Here is a 21429-nt window from a genome sequence, read left to right as displayed (position 1 = left end):
ACAGAACAATTTGTACTGACATGTTTGTGTCTTTGGGCAAAATACTTCTACCTAACTGCTCTGGATGACATGCAATGGGCCTCCCTTATGTTGCTCAGTGAGGCAGGCAATGGCTACAAGGAGTCATTGCCTAAAAAGACTGGTTGTTTATGTGACAATAAATCGAGCAAATAATCAAACATAGCATAGACATCAGAAGTTATATATTGTTTGCCATCGGTATATATATCACAGGTAAGAAACAGATCTATTATATGTCTCCAGTAACCTTAAAAATATAGCTGCATTGTTCATTACAATCACAATATCATAACTTCAATAAGTCATCCAAAATACAAATAGCATACAATCTCTAAATTGGTCATCTCCAAGCCAAAAATTTCATCTTAAATTTAAAATAATACTTGATTTTAAGCCAGTTTGTTTCCAAATACAAGACAACAAGACAATGAAATCTTACTAAGAAGCTGTTTTCCATGATGCAGATGGTATTTATGGTGAGGAGTTGGTTGCCTATTTTTTGACAGTAAAGTTGGAGCTCAATCCCACTAGTGAAACTTGAGAAAAAGTTTGAAATAAGTGTTGCACAGGAAAACCATGACTGTGCAATCATGCTACATATTGGCCTCCCTGGCTGCTGTGTCAAAGTTTTGAAAAGGTCGAAAAAAAATCACAACACTTTGTTGGCTACCTTTCCTTAACATTTTCACCAATTGTTAGCTCAATGGCACCAGTAGAACTGAAGAAGATCAAAATATTTTTTTCAAGATGACAGCCATGGCAGCCATCTTGGATTTCAGACATACCTGAAAAATAACAGCACTTGTTCAGGACCATCTTAGGATCATTTGAGAAGAAGTTTAAAATGTCAAAAGTTTATGCACAGTGGACGGCATACAGCAGACAATGATGAACAAAGGACAATAACTATAGGTCATCATGACCTTTCAGGTCTGATGACATAAAAAATCTAAAACAAATCTCAACATCATCTAATTTCTCTCAAAATTCAAGTAAAGTGCTTAGAACATCAACACACTGTCCAACCCAAAATTTTCATACATAGGGTTTCACTTCTAAATAGATCCCACTTTTAATCGGAACTGTCTAATATCAGCACTTGTACAGGGTACCTTATAGACATTTACATTCTGACAGCATTTATTAAGACCAATGTGTATAAATACACAGGTATCTTATATAGCCTGTACACTCTGTGTCTATTTATAGCCTGTACACTCTGTGTCTATCTATAGCCTGTACACTCTGTGTCTATTTATAGCCTGTACACTCTGTGTCTATCTATAGCCTGTACACTCTGTGTCTATCTATAGCCTGTACACTCTGTGTCTATTTATAGCCTGTACACTCTGTGTCTATCTATAGCCTGTACACTCTGTGTCTATTTATAGCCTGTACACTCTGTGTCTATCTATAGCCTGTGCACTCTGTGTCTATTTAGAACAATGTGTTTAGATGAAATCTTGTTATTTTCAGATCTATGAAGTGTATTGCACACCTTAGGATACCTTACAAGATCTGTGTATTTCTGTATATATTCAAACCTATTCGTGTTGCACACAGACATACATATTATGACCTTTCAGATCTATAATTCATATAGCACACAGGGTAAGTTCAGTTATTGGACCTGTACATTCTGACATCCTGTCTATTCTGATATGTGTTTATATCACACTAGGTACCTAACAAGTCTTACATTCTGACATCCTGTCTATTCTGACCTGTGTTTATATCACACAGGGTACCTGACAAGACATACATTCTGACATCCTGTCTATTCCGGCCTATGTTTCTGTCGCACTGGGTACTTGACAAGACATATTTCTGACATCCTGTCTATTCTGGCCTGTGTTTATATCACACTGGGTACCTAACAAGACATACATTCTAACATTCTGTCTATTCCGGCCTGTGTTTATATCACACTAGGTACCTAACAAGACATACATTCTGTCTATTCTGACCTGTGTTTATATCACACAGGGTACCTGTGTTTCTGACATCCTGTCTACACACTGGGTACTTGACAAGACATATTTCTGACATCCTGTCTATTCTGGCCTGTGTTTATATCACACTGGGTACCTAACAAGACATACATTCTAACATTCTGTCAATTCCGACCTGTGTTTATATCACACTAGGTACCTAACAAGACATACATTCTGACATTCTGTCTATTCTGACCTGTGTTTATATCACACAGGGTACCTGACAAGACATACATTCTGCCATCCTGTCTATACTGACCTATGTTTATATCACACAGGGTACATGACAAGACATACATTCTGCCATCCTGTCTATTCTGACCTATCTTTATATCACATTGGATACCTGACAAGACATACATTCTGACATCCTGTCTATTCTGACCTATCTTTATATCATACTTGGTACCTAACAAGATGTTCATGCTGACATCTTTTTCAGACCTATGATGTGTACAGCACAAGGGATTTTATATTACACAGCTTCCATCAATTATCCAGCCCTGACCAGTGCACCATCCAAAACATTGTCCCATCAATCATACTGTATTTTTTTAACTGCATACTCTGAATACTGAATATTTCACCAACAGAATAACTTAAAATTCAAGTCTAGAGAGATAATGATGCTGTATCAGTGATACAGTAAACATTATCAGCTGCAGAGCCAGGAATACCTTCCCATTAAACACGTCATTGTTGATAAAAACAAAGGCGTGGTTCTTCAACCCTGAGACATCAAACCCAAACAAACTGGGAAGTAATTCTCTAGGTTTTGCTTCAGTGCTAATCGTACCTAGCAGCTATATCAGACAACTCCAGCAGCTTCACCTATCTACCCATCGTCGTTGAAGTATCATCCATAATGAAAACCACCTGCCTGTTTTCATGCTGTATTTATTTTATTTTGATTTGGTAAATTGTTTTTTTTTACAATTGTTTTGATGTGTTTGTCATCCATTCTTCAATCACCTGCGCATCTGGTAGTTGATGTGTATTGGCCAGAAGTGAGTTTGAACATAAGATACTGTGCAGCAGTATCTGTATCCAGCAGTAAGTACACATTAATACCTACAAGGGACCTTCACTAATTTTTGTACTTAGAACCCCTGGCAGATGTATGTGATACACTGTAATAATTGTATTTTATCTTGTATTGATGCTTTATGAATCTTTTACAGTAGAAAAAGATTATTATGGTATATTTATGTCAGTTGTATTGTGGCCTGTTCCTTTTTATGAAAACCCTTCATAACATCAAACTATTGGAACAGTGACAAATAATATCAAGATATTAACTTCACACGTAAAGTTTTCTATTTGGTCTTTTGATACGAATAATAATCTATATAAAATTCCTAACTTAGTTGCACATGTTTTTTTCCAGAAAGCCAAAATTTCCAATACCAAACAACTATAAACACAATACAGACTTAACTTTTTCATATATGGTATAAATTTTCCATTGAACATGCTGTTTAGAAATATCATTTACATACATATGAACAACATTATATACTGGTGACACAACACTCTTCAGCTTCTGGATATTAATCAAATGAACATCTTTGGCATTCTAGCATTCTTATACAATAATGTGAAAGCATCATTTTCACCAAACTCAATTATCACATTTCTTCAAGCAATCACTATTTCGTGTAAAAGTACAGCACAATTTCTCCTATAATAATTTCACAATTTGTGGATGTATGAATTCATGGATTACAGTACCCATGAAATCAACGGAAATAAGCTCCTAAAGAAATCAGAAGACTTTAAATTATATGTAAGTGACACTCACTTAGGTTTTGTTGTAGACTGCACAATGTTTCTATCAAGCATCATCCTTATAATGTTTTATACATGACATAGCTAATAAGTATAAGATCACATGTCATTTTACTTCATTCTGACAATGGAAGTAGCATCACTTTACATTGCCCATTGATCTCAACACTGGCTGTCTGCAAACTACATATATCAGATACATACAGTTTCCATGTTATCAGACTGTCAGTTTTAAATATCACATAATTTACATGAACATTATTATAGAAGTAGGGCAACTCCTGTTATAAACATCAAAATTCCTAGGAGTTCCTAACGATAAGACTGTGGTGTAACTATATCCTGGGGAGAGATAGCATTGTAATCAAAAAGGGGGTTGTTCTATTACAAGAATGCAGTGTCTGATACACACATACATTATAAAGGTGCATCTGCCAACAGATACTTGCACCGGGGACCACCTCAAAATCATATACATCATAGATTCTATCAGACTTATCTTTTTTAGGGCAGTGGTTTCTGAATTCAACAGTTGCTCTGAGACCTGCAAACACTGGCATCACTATATAGAATGAAATCTGAGCATATAACAAACCTTAACAAGGTTTTAAAAAGAAATGTTTACTTAAACTTAATTGAGCTAGGTAAAACATATATTGCACATGGGTTAATTAACACATTATAGATGTGAAGTAGATGTTTTATTTGAAAATAAGGAAAACTGAAACCCCTCGAAAGTAACAATTTTCAGAGAACCAATTCTGTTATGGATCACTGACAATGGTGCAATTAAGGCATTCAGCCTAAATTTTATATTCTGAAAAAATGGTTTGAAAATTAGATTGAGATTTCATACTTTCACCCTTAAATTGACTATATGTTGTCCACATGTACATCACAAAATATTATCCTTCATCTGGTATACATGTTGGCTACATGCATTACCTGTATGTAAACATCAAACTATGATTGGAATTCATGCACCATCCCGCTGCAGCCGGGAATTTTAATATTTCATCCTCACTCATCAGCTCAACATATCTTACTCTGCTGGAAATGTGCATTACAGGAATCATTCACCTACATCATCATCGTCAATTTTTTTCAATTAGAACATATACATACTGCAAACTTTTCTGCCTGAAATAACTACACACACTTTTAATGTAAACTCCTTTCAAGGAATAATTAGCTGTGGCTTCTCCATGTTTATAGAAGATAAAAACTCAATTTTAGTCAGATTATCAGTATACTTGGTACAACATGTATTTATGAACCGACAATATCAACTTGATGTTTTTATAGACTTATAATACATATCTATCTATTTGTCCCTCAGACTTATGCATGTTTGTTAATTTTCTCTCCTTAATTGTTGGAACTACTTTTCATACATAAATATGATGATCAGGCACTCTCTTTAGCTTTAGCAGCATTCTATTTCCAGTGTTATTAGGACTGTTACTTGGAGCAAACATACTTCCCTATGTTTATGTGTAATTACCATCCATTAAAGTACTAAAGATCTCCCCTGTATATTATTCCTCTTATCTATATGTCCCTCTCACCTATAATTTGGGACAATTAACTCCCTTGTGATATAGGGTTATTCCCTCTCATGTCAATGTATAGATATGAATGTTGCTCTTCCATGTATCTTGGGGTAATTATCTCCCTTGAATTTTAAATACTTTGCCTTTCCCTACAGCAGACATATGGCTGTATTGTCTGGGCGCATGACCACCAGATGTTGACCTGACAACCTGAGGTCATCACACAGACATGATCAATATTACTGTACTGGCTGTTAGCCCACTATCATAACCACATCACAGCATTAATCACTTTACACAGCCTGAAATTCAATACATATTAACTCCCTCATCAATGGGGCATACATTAGGGAAACTTTGCTAAAATCAAACTAATTCATTTGGAAACATCCTCAATAACTGGGTACATTAAGGTAACTTTAGTACCTAAGAAATTTTATATAACTTCAGTCATAACATGCTTTATTGAACAGCGATCTGAAATATTCTTGTTTCAACAACTATAAAGTAACAAATTCCAGGAGTAGTAGAAGTGATGGCCATTGGTGATAATGGAACAGTCTCTGAATAAGCCCATGAACCCTAATCCCCAGACAAAACCATCTGCCTGATCATAACATACCACACTGATATTGAATTGTTTTGACATTATTCTGCAATGTCTTAGCATTATATGAACAGTTAAAAGTCAGAAGTTATCAAAAGCACTATATTTACTGACATGGCAATGAAGAAGTGACTGTGGCACACTTATATAAGTGGCAGGAAAGCTACTGATTGAGGTCATGTAATTCTAGGGTCAACTGTGACTAATTATAATATTGAAAGACAATTACTGAAAGAGTTCATAGAGTTCACCAGAGACAAAAGCCAGAAACTGAAATGGCCATGTAATTGTAGCAGGTCCATCAATGATGAAGGCAGGGAAACACCAGTAAAGACACCAGACAGACTTCAAAGGCATAATTAAACAGCTCGTATCAATTATCCTTTCTGATTAGGAACAAAATCCAGCAACCATTCAACAACACTGACAAGTGTCTGAATTATCAACCATACCAAGGTGACAAGGTGATAGTACCAGCACTGTTTCCAAAGATCATCAACATATACAGTTCCTGACATTTATGGCTATCCATGTGTTTATTCAAACAGACTACAATACCAGTGAAGATTCCATCATGATCAATATTCATAGCCCTGATATTACAATTTCTACAAAACGACTATCGCTGGAAATAGTGAGCTTGCAGAAGTCATAGCTGGTAGTGAGATATCTAGCTTATAAGCCATATTACACAATCAGTACAACAAAACATGAACATTAAGAGTTGCCTTACTATCTAGTGAAAGCATTGACCTCAAATTCCTATTTATTCAACAACATTTTTAAACCTATTGTTGATGCTTGAAAATATCTTCTACAGTTTTCACATACTTAACCCAGCAGAAAAAAATCTAGTTATATATATTGACTATTAAAAAGAACCAATGATAAGCAGAATTTTGATAAAATTTTCTATTACTTGATATTTCTGAAGTCATCAGAAAATTTCAATCAGATCTTTTAGTTATATGGTGTATTTTATATATCAAATCTTTTACCTAAAACAGATTTTAATATCTACCAAGTAATGACTGAATTTGGTTTACAAAAAATACTAGAACTAATGATAATGACACAGATCATATAATTACCTAAAATACTGAAGTCTCCTGATCTCAATTGATCACAAAGACACTAGGAACTCTACCTAACAATAAGATGATGCATGCTTAGCCCCAATATACTGAACTGAATATCTGTGTTACAGCACTGATCACTATCTGGGAGATGAAATCCCAGTTGTAAAACTTCCTCATCAGATCATTTTCTTTCCCTATAGACCATTGTTGGCAGAACATGTATCTATATAATGTAAACAGCATGAATAATACAGAAAAGGCCATAATCTCTCATAGTTGTCATGGTAATACAATGAAATCAAGCTTGGCAGGACACACATCACATTTTTCCTGAATTCTATGCCCATAGCTATAACCAACTGTTCAAACCAAGAACCACGACTTATTTGTTATTCATAGAAAATTTTACCCCAGACAAATCATACAATCAATGAATTATGCATTTTTCATTTTTTCACATTTTTTTCAGGCTGATAAATGGTTTATATTTCTTTATTTTTCTACTCTGTCAGATTGATGATTAATTGATATATACCACACATAACCAACTTTACAGTGTATTATACAAAATGTACAACCATAAGAATCATGGTGACTTAGGTTTGTTATCACAACTACATATGCTGTAATATCACTAATTTTTGTGGGAGATTTAGTATAGCTGAATCTGTGAGCTCTCTAAATCTACAAATTTATATAGATCTCAAATAAACAGATCAAAGCTAAAATGAATCATAGTACTCATAAGCAAGATCAAACCAAGTGCCAAGGAAAATCACAAATTTGAATCCATCAAAAACATATAAGGTATACAATAAACTCAAACTACATGCAATGCACTCGCAATAATTTTGGACATAAATCAACGAGAAGGAAATGTATTAAAGCTACTGTTTATAAATATACACCATTTCTTGCAATGTTATATAAACTATTTTCTTGCTTTGTTTATAGATATGAACTGTTTTCTTGCTATTTTATAGATATGAACTGTTTTCTTGCTATTTTATAGATATGAACTGTTTTCTTGAGGAATTCATTTATTGTAATAGCTAAACATGTCTGAATTTTTTTCCGCAATACAACATTCTAGGAAAAGTTTCTCTGATGGACACTGACCAACAACTACTAAATGTGATGAATTCACAAATATTTCATGACAGAAGACATCAGAGAAAACTTGATCGGCCTCCAGCAGTACTCTCTCTCTCCTAACTGATCCTCTGGCATAGCTCACTTTCATTTCCTTTTAAGTGTTAGCATTTGAACCTTCAGTACTAATCTATCTAAATGGGCTGACAGTCCTCTCCAGTTCCTGTCTGTGTATCACTTTCTGTATGTAGTCAGTCATATTTAATGCAAGCTTGCTACAGATCCAGATACATGAATGTGTATCAATTAAAAATGCTGCCTTTTATAACCTTTTTATAGTTAGCAGAGTCACAACCTCATCAATAAAATTTGTTCAAACATTCTTTATAATTTAATATTTCAATTTTAAAATCCTCAAATTTAATTCTTCTGGGATGATTTTCAAAGGATACTTACACATTAATGGTTTGATAATATATATTTTATTTACATGATGTAAACTTTAATTTATAGAAAGACCTGGGCAACATTGTAACTGATCCTGAACAATTTTTATGGATGGCCAACAATGATCATGTTATATTTGGTATGCATGGTAGGTTTGTACAGGCATTGATCCATGGTGCCAATGATTTTGTACATGTTTTGTCCTGGCTGTCCAACATGTAATGGGCTTCAATTCTGTCTGGCACAGCATGTAAAAGTAATTGTGATCTCTGTATCAATATGGTAAAGGAAGAAATAATGGTGTTCTGTCTGTAAATATAAATTGTTGAAGTTAAGGGATGCTGTATGTAGAAATGCAGTGATTATCTTTCCACAAATAAACTGTTTGAAAGCTGTGGTACCGTACTAACTTAGAAATGAAGCCAAACAAAACATCTAGCAAGGACAAAGAAAGTCAAAAATGTAGGTCAAATGCTGCAGGTAAAACATTTCCAGCAAACACTGACAGGCTATATAGTCAAATCCCATTAAAATATCAACTTCTGTTCAATGTAATTTTGGCAGTATAAAGAGTTGGGCTGTATATCAGGTTTACTGTTCGACTTTGGGAGTTTACACACCATCAGGGACCATCTTGACTCACTGCAGTACAGTCTACATGTATTTTCAACATAACATCAGAACATTTTCCTTTTAAAATATGGTTTATTATGACAAATCTTTTGAAAAAGAATGTTTTTCAAGAAGTGTCACAAATGAAACACATATGTACAATGTGCATGAAATTGATTATTTACTTGTATTCTCGAAAACATTTCATGAAATTATGTAAGACCTTACAAAAGAAATCACTGATACTTGGTTGTCTTCCCATACTTCGTTTTATGGTCTCTAATATATTCTGTAAAGATAAATATTTTTGAATATCTGACTCTGTTGTAGAGTGTTTGTGTTTAAAAAATCTCAAAACCGTGTCCAGCGCCACCTTTGCCTCGGAAATGGTAAGAATTTGGGCTATGTTAACTTCCATGTTATCATTATCGTCATTGTCATCTTCATTGTCCAAGGTGTGCATTGTCACATGGTACAGTATCATATCCTACAACTGATTATTTGTTCTGTCAGCTCCTGGCATTCACTTGATTAACGGATAACATACTTGACTCTAATTGATGGTATTTAACGAGGTAATGTTATTATAACCATTTGTTGACGTAACAGGTTTCTCTAAGCATCAGTATATGGCTTCATTGAAAATTTATCAGTATTATTTATAAAATCTAACCTACAGGGCATACAGGTAACCTAGTACTACAAACAACTTGGCATTTTTTCTCCCTTTTTTTCCAAAAGAAGCAACACAATTTATCAATTCTTATATTTTTTCTAGAAATTACAGATTGACATCAAACACCTAGAAATAAAATGGATGTACATGTGTGTGCTTTGTAATCTTTATCATTTTCTGTAGGTTTTCATTTATTGCTTGAACATAAGTCACATGACGTCAAGGAAACCTTGGAATTACAGTTTTATAAGACCTGCTACACTATGCAAAAAGGATAGAAATTCACTTCTTCATCTTTCACATTAGCTCAGAGCAGTAATACTATCTATATAGACCCATGATCTTTTCTTTCTTCATCCCCAGACATAAACAAGAATGTCTAAATACTTGGAATCTACTTATCTGATTGCTAGAAGTTTTACAGTTGTAAGCTTTTGGAATCCTTTTACAAATTTCCACCACAATGTGAGACAAACCGGTACAATAAACCACAGTATGCAGAAACAGTACCTGCAGAATGATATATTGTCAGATAGCAGCTCCACAAAACCTGCCTGACTTGTCTAACAATATTATATTCAGTTTGGTTAAAAAAGAAATTTGTTGAGACAAAGGGAGAAAAACAGCAATTTCACTAGGTCTGTTGAGCTGATTCAATTCTTAATGGGGACTGAGATATAGGGAATCAGAAACAAGGCGATTTTTGTAAAATGTTCATTACTTGGCCCCTTAATTATCATCTGGATGTAAAATCAAATAAACAAAACAAAAATACAATCTACATCCGTTTGCTTGTGCATGAAAAATGATGCCATTTGTAAAAGTTGTATCTAGCAATATTGGTCTTGTTTCTTTTATTAAAATGTTCTGTCATTCATCTGAATCATCCAGGCTTGAATAGAATTTGCAAAATGTGATGAAATCAAGCTCTGAAATCAGGAAACAAATTGTTTGATATTCACGGTTCAAAAGACAGACTGGAGTTTATCACAGGCCAGAAAACCACCTTTCCTTTTATAAGAAGGAACACTTTTGTTACGCTGCACACATGCAGCCAATGATTTAATGTCCCCACCTATTAATGGTACAAATACACTGAATCCCTTTTATTACTAACACTGGTGTACACCAGTATATTAACAAGTCAAAAATACAAGATTTTATAAGCAAGGCACCTCATCCCAAAATAACTACTGTCACAATAAGGGTAAAATTATTGCCCTCCCAAAATAGAAATCTCACACAGTGTTATGTTTGATGCCAATAATTAACCCTGCAAAGGTTCAAAGAAATTGACTAAGAAAACTTACAATACCCATGATCAAAAAAGGGCAGTAACTCCATTTCATTAAGACAAAAACAGATGGGACTTCAATTTGTACATGTATGGATATGTACATGAGACTTGCAGAGCAAAATTGATTTTTTCTTCTCCTTTATTGAAATGGGGATATAATGAATCCTACTTGGCTTTCCTTTGCACCCCTTTGGTGACTGTGCCAAGACGTGATAGCATCCAATATGCATGCAAAGTCTAGATTAATAACATTATGTGTGTGCATACAAATTAACCTGTTACATGATTCAAATATAGGTGTTAATTAGTTTAAACTTCTTCAAATAATTAAGAAGAAATTGAATTAGTTTAAATTTATAGTTCCAGTCATTAAAAAATAAATTTGGTAATAGCTGGATTTTATTTCAATTTTTTTTCAAAGCTGGATTTTTATTAATTGTCAAGAAAATTCTATAATATAAAACCACCATATGTTGATTGTGAACATGTTTATAAATTCTACTTCTAAGCAATGAGATCATGACCATCTGTCTACATTTCACATGCATAGGCCTTGTCACAATGTTCAGAGAACTGAAATTACCCAAGGTTAGGATGGTTGAACGACTGTAATTTAACTAAGTCTGGCTTCACCCAAGGTTATGTTGGGTGATGGCCTGTCATTGGACTAAACCTCCTTTTACCTGAGATTAAGTACGGTGATGGCCTGTCATTGGACTAAACCTCATTTTACCTGAGATTAAATAGGGTGATGGCCTGTCATTGGACTAAACCTCATTTTACCTGAGATTAAGTAGGGTGATGGCCTGTCATTGGACTAAACCTCATTTTACCTGAGATTAAATAGGGTGATGGCCTGTCATTGGACTAAACCTCATTTTACCTGAGATTAAGTAGGGTGATGGCCTGTAATTGGACTAAGCCTCATTTTACCTGAGATTAAATAGGGTGATGGCCTGTCATTGGACTAAGCCTCATTTTACCTGAGATTAAACAGGGTGATGGCCTGTAATTAGAATAACTGAACTTAACACCTCTGTTACCAAAATAAAGATGGGCAAAGACAAGTAGTGCACATGTCACTTACCTGAGGTTAAGATGGGTGAGAGCCTGTAGCTGGACCAAGGCGTCAGGGAGAAATTTAAGCACATTATGGTAGCAGTTGAGTTTCTCCATTGACCCAAAGTCACACACCTCCTTTGGGACATCTTGTAGTCTGTTCTTGGACAGATCTGAAAATATTAATAATCAAATATAATACATTTAGATTTTACTTGCTAATATGAATTCATGCAACAAAACTTGGTTTTGTATTTAGTTTTTGTACATTTTTCTATTATCTTGAAAACCTACCGTGTTTATTGGTGTATTCAGCTTGATAGTGAATAAGTGGGGTGGGGGAGTGGGGGGAGGGGGGGAAGGTGTTATTATGTTATTATATTGAACTTGGCAGGATATGTATGAATATTCTTGGTTTTGTCCCCCATAATTCTACAGATTCCACAGATTCCCATATCCCTGACCTAAAATTATATCAGAAAGCTTAAACATAAATTAATGAAATTCATATTGACAGAAAGTTTTATGATTATGGAAATGCATTTAACATAACAGTAAATTGATCTGAAACATTTAAGACCAACCATTACTGTTCAGGGATTTGTATTGAATATTTGGCAGACAATCAGTGTTGGAAGGAGAAATGCTACAGATGAAGGTTTGGAGTGTTTTCAGTGGCAGATCGTAAAACCATACACATTTTTCTGTACAGTATTGACCTCTGAATACAGTCAACCTCTCACATAAACCACTTGCTGAGCTGGCATCTCGACAATTCTTGTACAGTTCTGATTTTGATAAATAGAAAGGTACAAAAAGTAGAACAGTGATACTAAAATGCACATCCAAAATGAAGCATTGAAATTTGTTAAATTTATCAACATGATTTGCTATAAAAGGATTCTAGCATTTCCTCTGTCACAGTGTCTTGTTAGGAAACATCTGTTGTATTCTCTTTATTTCATTAACTAATACAGCAACAAATTCATGTTTTTATAAACTCAAGGTAAAACAAACATGATGAGGTACTGTTAAATCAATTACATTCAACATGATACAGCCGAAGATCAAATGTCTTGTATATGGGTGCCAGATCTGCAATTTTTTAACTGATGCCTAAAAAATAGATTCAGATCACAATGATTAAGTTTAATTTTGTGTTTCCTTTTACATTTTTATATGACAGACTGATCAGCATCACCTGACAATGTCTTATTGTTATTCATCATTAGTTCACTGCGTGGCATGCATGTGCTCTTTCCATAAGCAAAGCAGTTTTAGTCCCCTAATGTGGATGGGTTCCACAGGCAAAACATGAGTCCAGGGGTCCAATATATATGTAAGTCCCAAAATTCAATATAGAGTTTAAAAACATCATTGACAATATGACAGATAAATAAAGTTAAATCCCTAGTTTCACATCAGGAAATGATGTATCCTTGTTATCACCTATGATTTAATAACAATTTTAAATCACAAAAGTGACATCTTTTTCTTCTTTCATCTTTCTTATGAATATCCTCTAGTAGCATAATGTTTTCTACAGGATCTTAAAAAAAATATATTGCAATTGGCCACGAAAAATCACCTACTCAGTGATGATTATACAAACTCTTTCATTGGACATTTTTCAAATAGTGTTAGTTATGAGTACACACACTGTTGGTAACAGTTCACCACATACCAACATTTGAATCACAGTTAAAATCAAAGCCTGATACACAATGTGTGAATGCTCTATATATGGTTTTGAAAATTTCTAATATAAATTTTCCAACTGATGAATTACTTGTCCAGACGAACACTTTTCACTGGGCCACTAGTCTGATTGACAAGTGCTTTGGAAACTTTTTGCTGGACCCTGATATTTCAACCAGTATTTGTAAATCAGCTTCATACCTTAGACTATGTCTTGTACACAAGATGTTTCAAGTATGTTAATTAGAGATGTGTATGCACAATTTGTGACTTCTACATAATATACCCCTACTTAGTAGGTTTACCACAATTATTTATTACAAAATGTAATATCACATTAACGAAGGAATCAAAAGTGTTTAATTATGACACAGAGTACATTAGACACTGTGCTCAGTTGCTTCAGTATCCCATTGCCTTCTTCATTGAAATGACATATCTGGTATATAGTTAAGCCTCTAAAATTACTATTTTTTCAATTCACCAGTCTATTTCACTTCTTTACACCTGATATTTTAATCACTCTCCTGGGCTGTTATTAGCACCAATATTGTACTTACTATGTGTTTTTGCAATAGTAAATGAACATCCTAATGACTCATACTGTATTCATGTGTAGTTGTACACATGTCGCTGAATCTGGCACTCACAGTGTTTTTTGTAATTGCTCTACAAAGCAAGGCTACACTTCCTGTATAAGACACATGTACAGCTACTTGAGACTTGTATGCATAATTTATAAATGGTTATATTTGATTTAGATATTGGATGATTCAGCACTATACTCTATATACAAATACACAGCAGTGTAACATGTACCTGCTGTAAAATATACTGTCATGTACGCACATTTTCTTCTTCAATTTATGTTGTCTGCAGAACGTACTGCTTATGTTAATGTAATGGCACACTGTTGAAAAGTACTCCAATGTAGTGTGTCTCACGGAGACTCAATTTCTCTCTTCGTCAATTTACATTAGTTCACTTGTAGATAATCCTCAAATGTGTCTCAGGAAGATCTCATATGTCTCATTGTAAAATGTATACAAGTCTCACTGACATACTCCCAAGTCTCTCAAGGAGACCCAATGTGTCATTTTGTGAAGATTGCACCAGTCTCAAACATATTCCTGAAATCGTGTCTTGGTTAGACCTAATATATCTCTGTAAAATTTTAATTAGTTTCACTGACCTACTCCCATGTGTAGAACTATTTTTTCAAATAGATGTTACTATCATAAATGTTTTTGCTTCAAATTTTTTTAATGTAATCTAATTCCAATTCAATATATGCAGACAATCTTGGGAATTTCTTTTACATGTAGTTGTAATTTACATTGGGCACATTGCAGTTTTTGTGTCTCTTAACTTCTTTACTTTATAAAGAATTGACAAGTGATAATATTTTGATGTTCAAAAGATGTACTTTAATTTAGACCTATTATTACATACTTAGCTCTGACATCGATTCTACTGCAATGTTGGCAAATGCTATTGAGGAAACAATGCCAGATCTGCCAAGAATTTCTTATGAGCCTTTATCACAAACCATAATCATAGCTGAAAGACTCCACATGGCCTTTCATGTATGTGTGTATGGTATATAGTATAATAAAAAGTATCTAAACAAAAATAGAAAGCATTCACATAGTATCTTCCTAAACATCAAATTCTGCTATTTTAGGTAGCATCTGTTGACCATGACCTCAGTAATTAATACATATTGACTTTGGAAAAGCATACAAACTATTTTGTAAGGCAAGTGCTTTACAACAAAAGCCAATGTCAACCAAGCATTATCTTGTTCCTGATAATTATCATTAACTTGTGTAAAATTCTGCAGAACCTATTAGGACAGAAGCTATTAATAGTCGTTGCTTTCCATTTGGGAAATTATTCCACAGACTCACTTTATACTGTTTGAAGAATTCATTAAACAAACATGGTTGGGGATCAATATTTAACAGCTATAGTCACACATCCATCAGATGGACAGTAGCTTAAACACTAAATACAAATCCTCAACAACAAAGGCCCAGAGTCTTTAACGGCCATCTGACTTTAAAGACACATATGAGAGAGGCTCAATGGACCTGACCTGCTCACCTGTTCACCAACTTACACAGAAGAGTTTGTCTGTTCATGAAATCAACATCTGTAAACTTGAAATCCTACTCTTCAAGCATGTTATTACAAAAATACTGTAATCTAGGGCCTAGCACTTTTTGAATGAATAAATTCAAAGTCTTCAACATAACTGACCCCAGTAACCTTGAAAGTGGGTCATTTGAAAGAATTTGGTAGCCCTTCATCCAACTATGTTACAGAACCAAATCAATGGCTATGACCTTTTGGTTATTAAGAAGTCTTCAACACAATTGACCCCTGGGATCTTGAAAGTGGGTCAAGGCTATGTATTTGACCAAAATTGGCAGCTCTTTATCGAAGCATGCTACTGGTCTAATATCAGCAAAGTGGGTCATTTTATAATTGAGAAGAAGTTGTTTAAAGATTAGAGATTTTAAAACATTTGTAATTTTGGGTGAAATATGATAGCTATATAAGGTCATCCTAACCATTCAGGTCAGTTGACCTAAATGATCCAACTATATCTGCATATAATCATCCCTTTTATATGACTGTTCTAATGTAAAATTTTAAGATTTAATTATAAAGATCTTCACAAAAGGGTTAACGTTTGACAGCAGTTCTGTAAGTCACAAAAGTACAACTTGTCACTTTAAACTTGTTTGAACAGTAAACTAACATTAGATCTAACAAACATATGATCCACTAAATGATGCACTCTCAATTTACTAGTTCTAGTTAAGACATAGCAGCAATCAAATAAACAAGATTCAACCAAACGTACATGTAAAATACCATGTATTAAAAGCTATTCTGTACCAGAATGTACTCAGGTATAAGGCAAAGGTTGACCATATTTAATAGCAAGGACAATGAAGAAAACTAATTTATATACTAATCATTTTCTAGACAGATATTTGATGAAGCTGATTCAGAATGGTCAGCCAGCTGCAGAAAGTCACGCAGGAGATGATAAAGGAAAAACATAAATATTGATTAGACAGCAAATACACTCTCCAAACAGTGCAGACGTTTGCAACAAATTGCTCCTAAACATTGCATCCACTGTAAACTTGGAGCAACATCTTTACTGCTTTAGTAATACAATCACAACGATTTGTATAGTAGAAGGCCATGATATTGATCAATATCAGCAGTACAAAATATTTGATCATGTTTTAGTACTGAAGTCAGTCTATCTTAAGGCTGAAACATCCGTGCAACTTCCTCACTCCAAACTACAGGATACCGATAGGGCGTACAGTACACTGCACCAAATACACTCTAAATATAGGACTGTCACACTGATTAGTCAAAAAACACATCTGATAGGTCAGGTCTAAATATCAGTAATTTTTAACAGATTTTTTTTTTGTAAGTCAAGAGCATTGTTTCCAAAATTTTGGAAAGTCCATCTAAAAAGAGAGATATAGTTGGTTCTTCAAATTTGAATCAATCCGACAAGAAAAACTGAAGTCCAGGACTCAAATATTTGATTCTCAAAAATCACTGAATATATTGAGATATTTCACCAAAACACAAAATTTGAGCATGCAATGTGAATATGATGTATGAAAGCAACATATGATGAAGATCTGAGGAGCATGGCATAGTTTGACATTCCCTACCTGCCGCAATTTGTGTTTCTCAGGAAGCTCAAAAACTGACAAGTCTGTATTGTTGTGGTTGTGTCCATGGGCAAGACACTTAACACTTAATAGAAATCTGATACTTGGTAACGGTGTACCCGACACTTATATCCATTGATATCATTTGAAAATCATACATTTAGAAATCTTATGTTTGATAAAGCAATGCTCATATCATGCTCTTTAGGAAGTCTTTATTGTGATTGCTCTAAATGCTTTATATGCATAGATGCATAAAGGTCTTTTTACCAAATTTACCCTGCAATATGACAAATATTACCAATTCAAACATGCATCATGGGCTATTTGTAGGAGAAACACGGTATTATATATGTGGGTCACACATCAAAACCTGACTGACAGAATGACTCAATTCTGATTGCCAGTAGCTACAGATGTAGTACATGTAGGAAATATGTTGTATATCTTTGCTCCCACAGTATCATGAGTACAAAGTATATTTTCAAATAGATGACCAGCAATCTGCAATGAGATAGCATTGGGACTTTATAAACCCTGTTGATGTATTAGTAAAGGAAAATTGACCTATATCAGTCTCCCATACAGAAATGTGATGGTACTGCTGCAATATGACTTTACATCTGTACATCTAGACTTACACTGGCTATGAGCAGTGATCAATCTACAAACTATTTCCGCAAGTCATTTTTAACTTTATTGCAGAAACAATTGTTCCCACAATGAAAAACTGAAGTATTTCCAGAAATTCTTTTCTAAGTCCCATCAAAATTCCACTGGACTTTTTTTTTTTTATTTATAAATTATCACATTTCCTGTTTGACCAACATGCTGTTTACTACCAAAAATAAATGCCACCTATTGCAGGTTTGTTGTCTGAAGAGGTACCAAACACCTGGAACAAAGATTACAGGCCTATAGGCCGACCAACCAAGACCTCTCAACAGATCTGAGAGATTAACATATAAATGATGTACCAACATATACTTCGGACTGGGCTGAGAAATTGGTGAACATATTGTGGATTATCTTCAGAATTCAAAGTATATTGTGCATTAAGGATATAGTGTACAACATCAAAAAAAAATCTAAATTAAAAGGCATACCTTGCCTACGTTTTTTATCAAACAGTGACAAACAAGTCTGTATTTCATTTTTTTTTCAATATTACTATTATTATTATTGTACTAAAGCAACTGATAATATACTGATCAATGTCGTTTACAGCAATTTATACCCTTTTGTTTCAATGTGATAAGCAACAGCAAGCTGCCCAGGTGAAAACCATGTACCCAGTTGTGTGTTACCTTAAATCTATTCATTTAACAAGTATGAACTTTTACAGTCTTTCAGCAGAGAGGACAATTTACCTGTATCTATTTATAAACTACAAAGTACCTGTTAAGTAGAATCATCTATTTACACCTAGCTACTGTCAGTCTTTATATTTCCAGCTGTCGGCAAGAGGTTACAATACACAGTATAACCCACAGGTCTAACTGAAGCACAACTTTGATACACCACAGCCATTAAAGAGGTGGAGACTTGCCTAAAAAGTATGCTAATTAAAATGAATATCGCCAAAAACAGACAAAAAAAGAAATGCATTTCAGAAGATACCGTATTTTCTGGGTAATAAGCCACACTAGTTAAGATAAGCCTCAGAGCCATTTTTTACTGATTTCTTAGATTTTATCCACATATAAGCTGCACTAGGATATAAGCCGCATTCTTTCTTATGAAGTAGTAACTGTTATGTTGACCACAAAGTTAACTGATATAACAGACAACAGAGGACAATTTATCAAGATTGTCAGTGAAATAATTGATAAAGTTTGCAAATGAATTATACATAGATAATCCTGTATTTTATCATATATTTAAAGAAACGTAAAATAGCAAAAATATCAAACTCACTTGGCTTGGGTGCCTTCACAGTTTGTATACACACATATAAAGGGCCTGACTTTACATACAGTTTATTATATAATCTCTCCATCGGTGTCTGTACTGTTAAACATTAATGAAGACCTTTGCATGCTTACCAAACTCTAACAGTCCCATATTATTTCTTCATGTAAGCTACACAAAGCTATTCATATCGTAAACAAACATGAAGCAAATTCTAGAATTTGACTTACAAACTGAGGATCTATTGATCCCAGGATGCAAAAGGCTATTGTAAACTTCTGCTATGACTTTGCAAAAGTCCAGAAGATATTATTGTGATTTGTATTAAATGGTACAATTAATTAAATTTGCAAGAATGTTATTTTTCAGATCATCCTGTATATAATTGTACATGATGTTCTGGACCATCTGTTTCAGTCACAAACAGTGACGAACAGGTACTCATAAGAAAACTCAGTACCTTCTAGTACTTGTATGTTTCTTTTTTTCATCCCATATATAAGCCACACTGGTATATATTCTGCTATTTTATAGGTATTAAACAAAGCTATTACACTGTTCAATTTGTTATTTAATAAAGTATAAACAACATAGACCTACCAAATAAAAGACTATTTTTTATTTTGTACTACCATATGCAACTTTGTATATAAAACTGAATTTTTTTTCTGTTTGGAAGTTTTCATGCTTGAATGTAATGCTCCAAATATACAATAACTGCACAATTGATCTGGCCAGTCAAATCTAATGAATGATTCTCTCAAGTCTCTTCACATTTCATTTCCGCATAAACGTAATCAGTCAAATAGAAAGCCAGCACAACATATCACACTGATGTCTTTGTTAGTTCCACATTTATTATTGGTTGACCTTCCAGGTCAGCGACCATGTTGTGTTTTCACAAAACAAACCAAAAGTTTACGGATTTCTAATTCACACAACACGTTGGTTCTGTAAACTGTTCCGTCTTATTTCGAATCAAAACAACCCTGTCCATGAACATGTGGCCTTACAATATAATTGAGGGACATTACTCGGCTATAAAGGCAGTAAAGGCAACGTGTTTGTCAACATAAGATTAATAAATAGAAAGACAGACACCCTTTTTGTTCTGCCCGAGACAGAAACCTTATCAGTTCCGGTCCATCGACGTCAATGAATCATGGGCCGGCTCCCCATCCCAACATCATTTTTCCGTTTTGTAAAATTTCAGAAATACGTAATAGTGAACCATTTTGTTAGTGAACTGTTCCATGATATCACAACAACCGGATGACATCTTACCAACAGATTATTAATGAAAGTTTAGAAACCCTTACTAGTAGTAAGTTTGTAGAGGCGTTTTGACAGAACCGTCATCGGACATGCAAAACTCACCTGCTCCTATCGTATCTACCAAGTCATATTTAACGGCGACACTTTGTGGATACTCCTTTAATTTCCTTCCACTTAAATTGATTTCACCAGTGTGCTGTGCATCCTCAAATACACGATCTATAGTCCGTGAAAGTGATGTAGGGCTCTGGCTTCCAGAGCTAAATGTAGTCGCCATTTTGGTCGTTCATATTGTTTGATATTGATGTGCGCATGCTCACTGAAATATTTTGCTGTGTTTCCGGTATGGGCATGACATCACTGGTTGATCAATGCAGCAAAAAGGTGATGCTGGAAACAAGAACCATACACGAATTGTCTCCCTTAAATAGAATCTGTAGGATACCACACATCTGCCGAACGCAGGGCTAATTATACGACGTTTAATAAAAGTCATGTCAGGGTAACTTATCAATTCACCATATTACACATGTACTACAACAAAGACAACAGTGTATTTTTCTTAGCATTATGTTATGTACTACGGAGAAACTGTATTTTTTTC

General features: G+C 34.2%; 1 protein-coding gene across 4 annotated transcripts in view; it reads right to left on the bottom strand.

The window, feature by feature from the left end:
- The window catches only part of LOC132561945 (leucine-rich repeat and calponin homology domain-containing protein 1-like), a 68491-nt gene extending 47389 nt beyond the window's left edge, over nucleotides 1-21102 (bottom strand). For all 4 annotated transcript variants that reach the window (XM_060226662.1, XM_060226663.1, XM_060226664.1 and 1 more), the window contains exons 1-2: nucleotides 20928-21102; nucleotides 12254-12398 (exon numbers count right to left, since the gene is read on the bottom strand). In XM_060226662.1, the coding sequence (XP_060082645.1) occupies nucleotides 12254-12398; nucleotides 20928-21102 (320 nt within the window). The remainder of the gene's footprint in view (nucleotides 1-12253; nucleotides 12399-20927) is intronic.
- Nucleotides 21103-21429: the final 327 nt, after the last annotated feature.

This window comes from Ylistrum balloti, unplaced genomic scaffold, assembly GCF_031769215.1.
Source record: "Ylistrum balloti isolate Yb309-2 unplaced genomic scaffold, AGI_CSIRO_Ybal_v1 Utg371310, whole genome shotgun sequence".
Lineage (NCBI taxonomy): Eukaryota > Metazoa > Mollusca > Bivalvia > Pectinida > Pectinidae > Ylistrum > Ylistrum balloti.
This window is presented reverse-complemented; position numbering and strand designations above follow the sequence as displayed.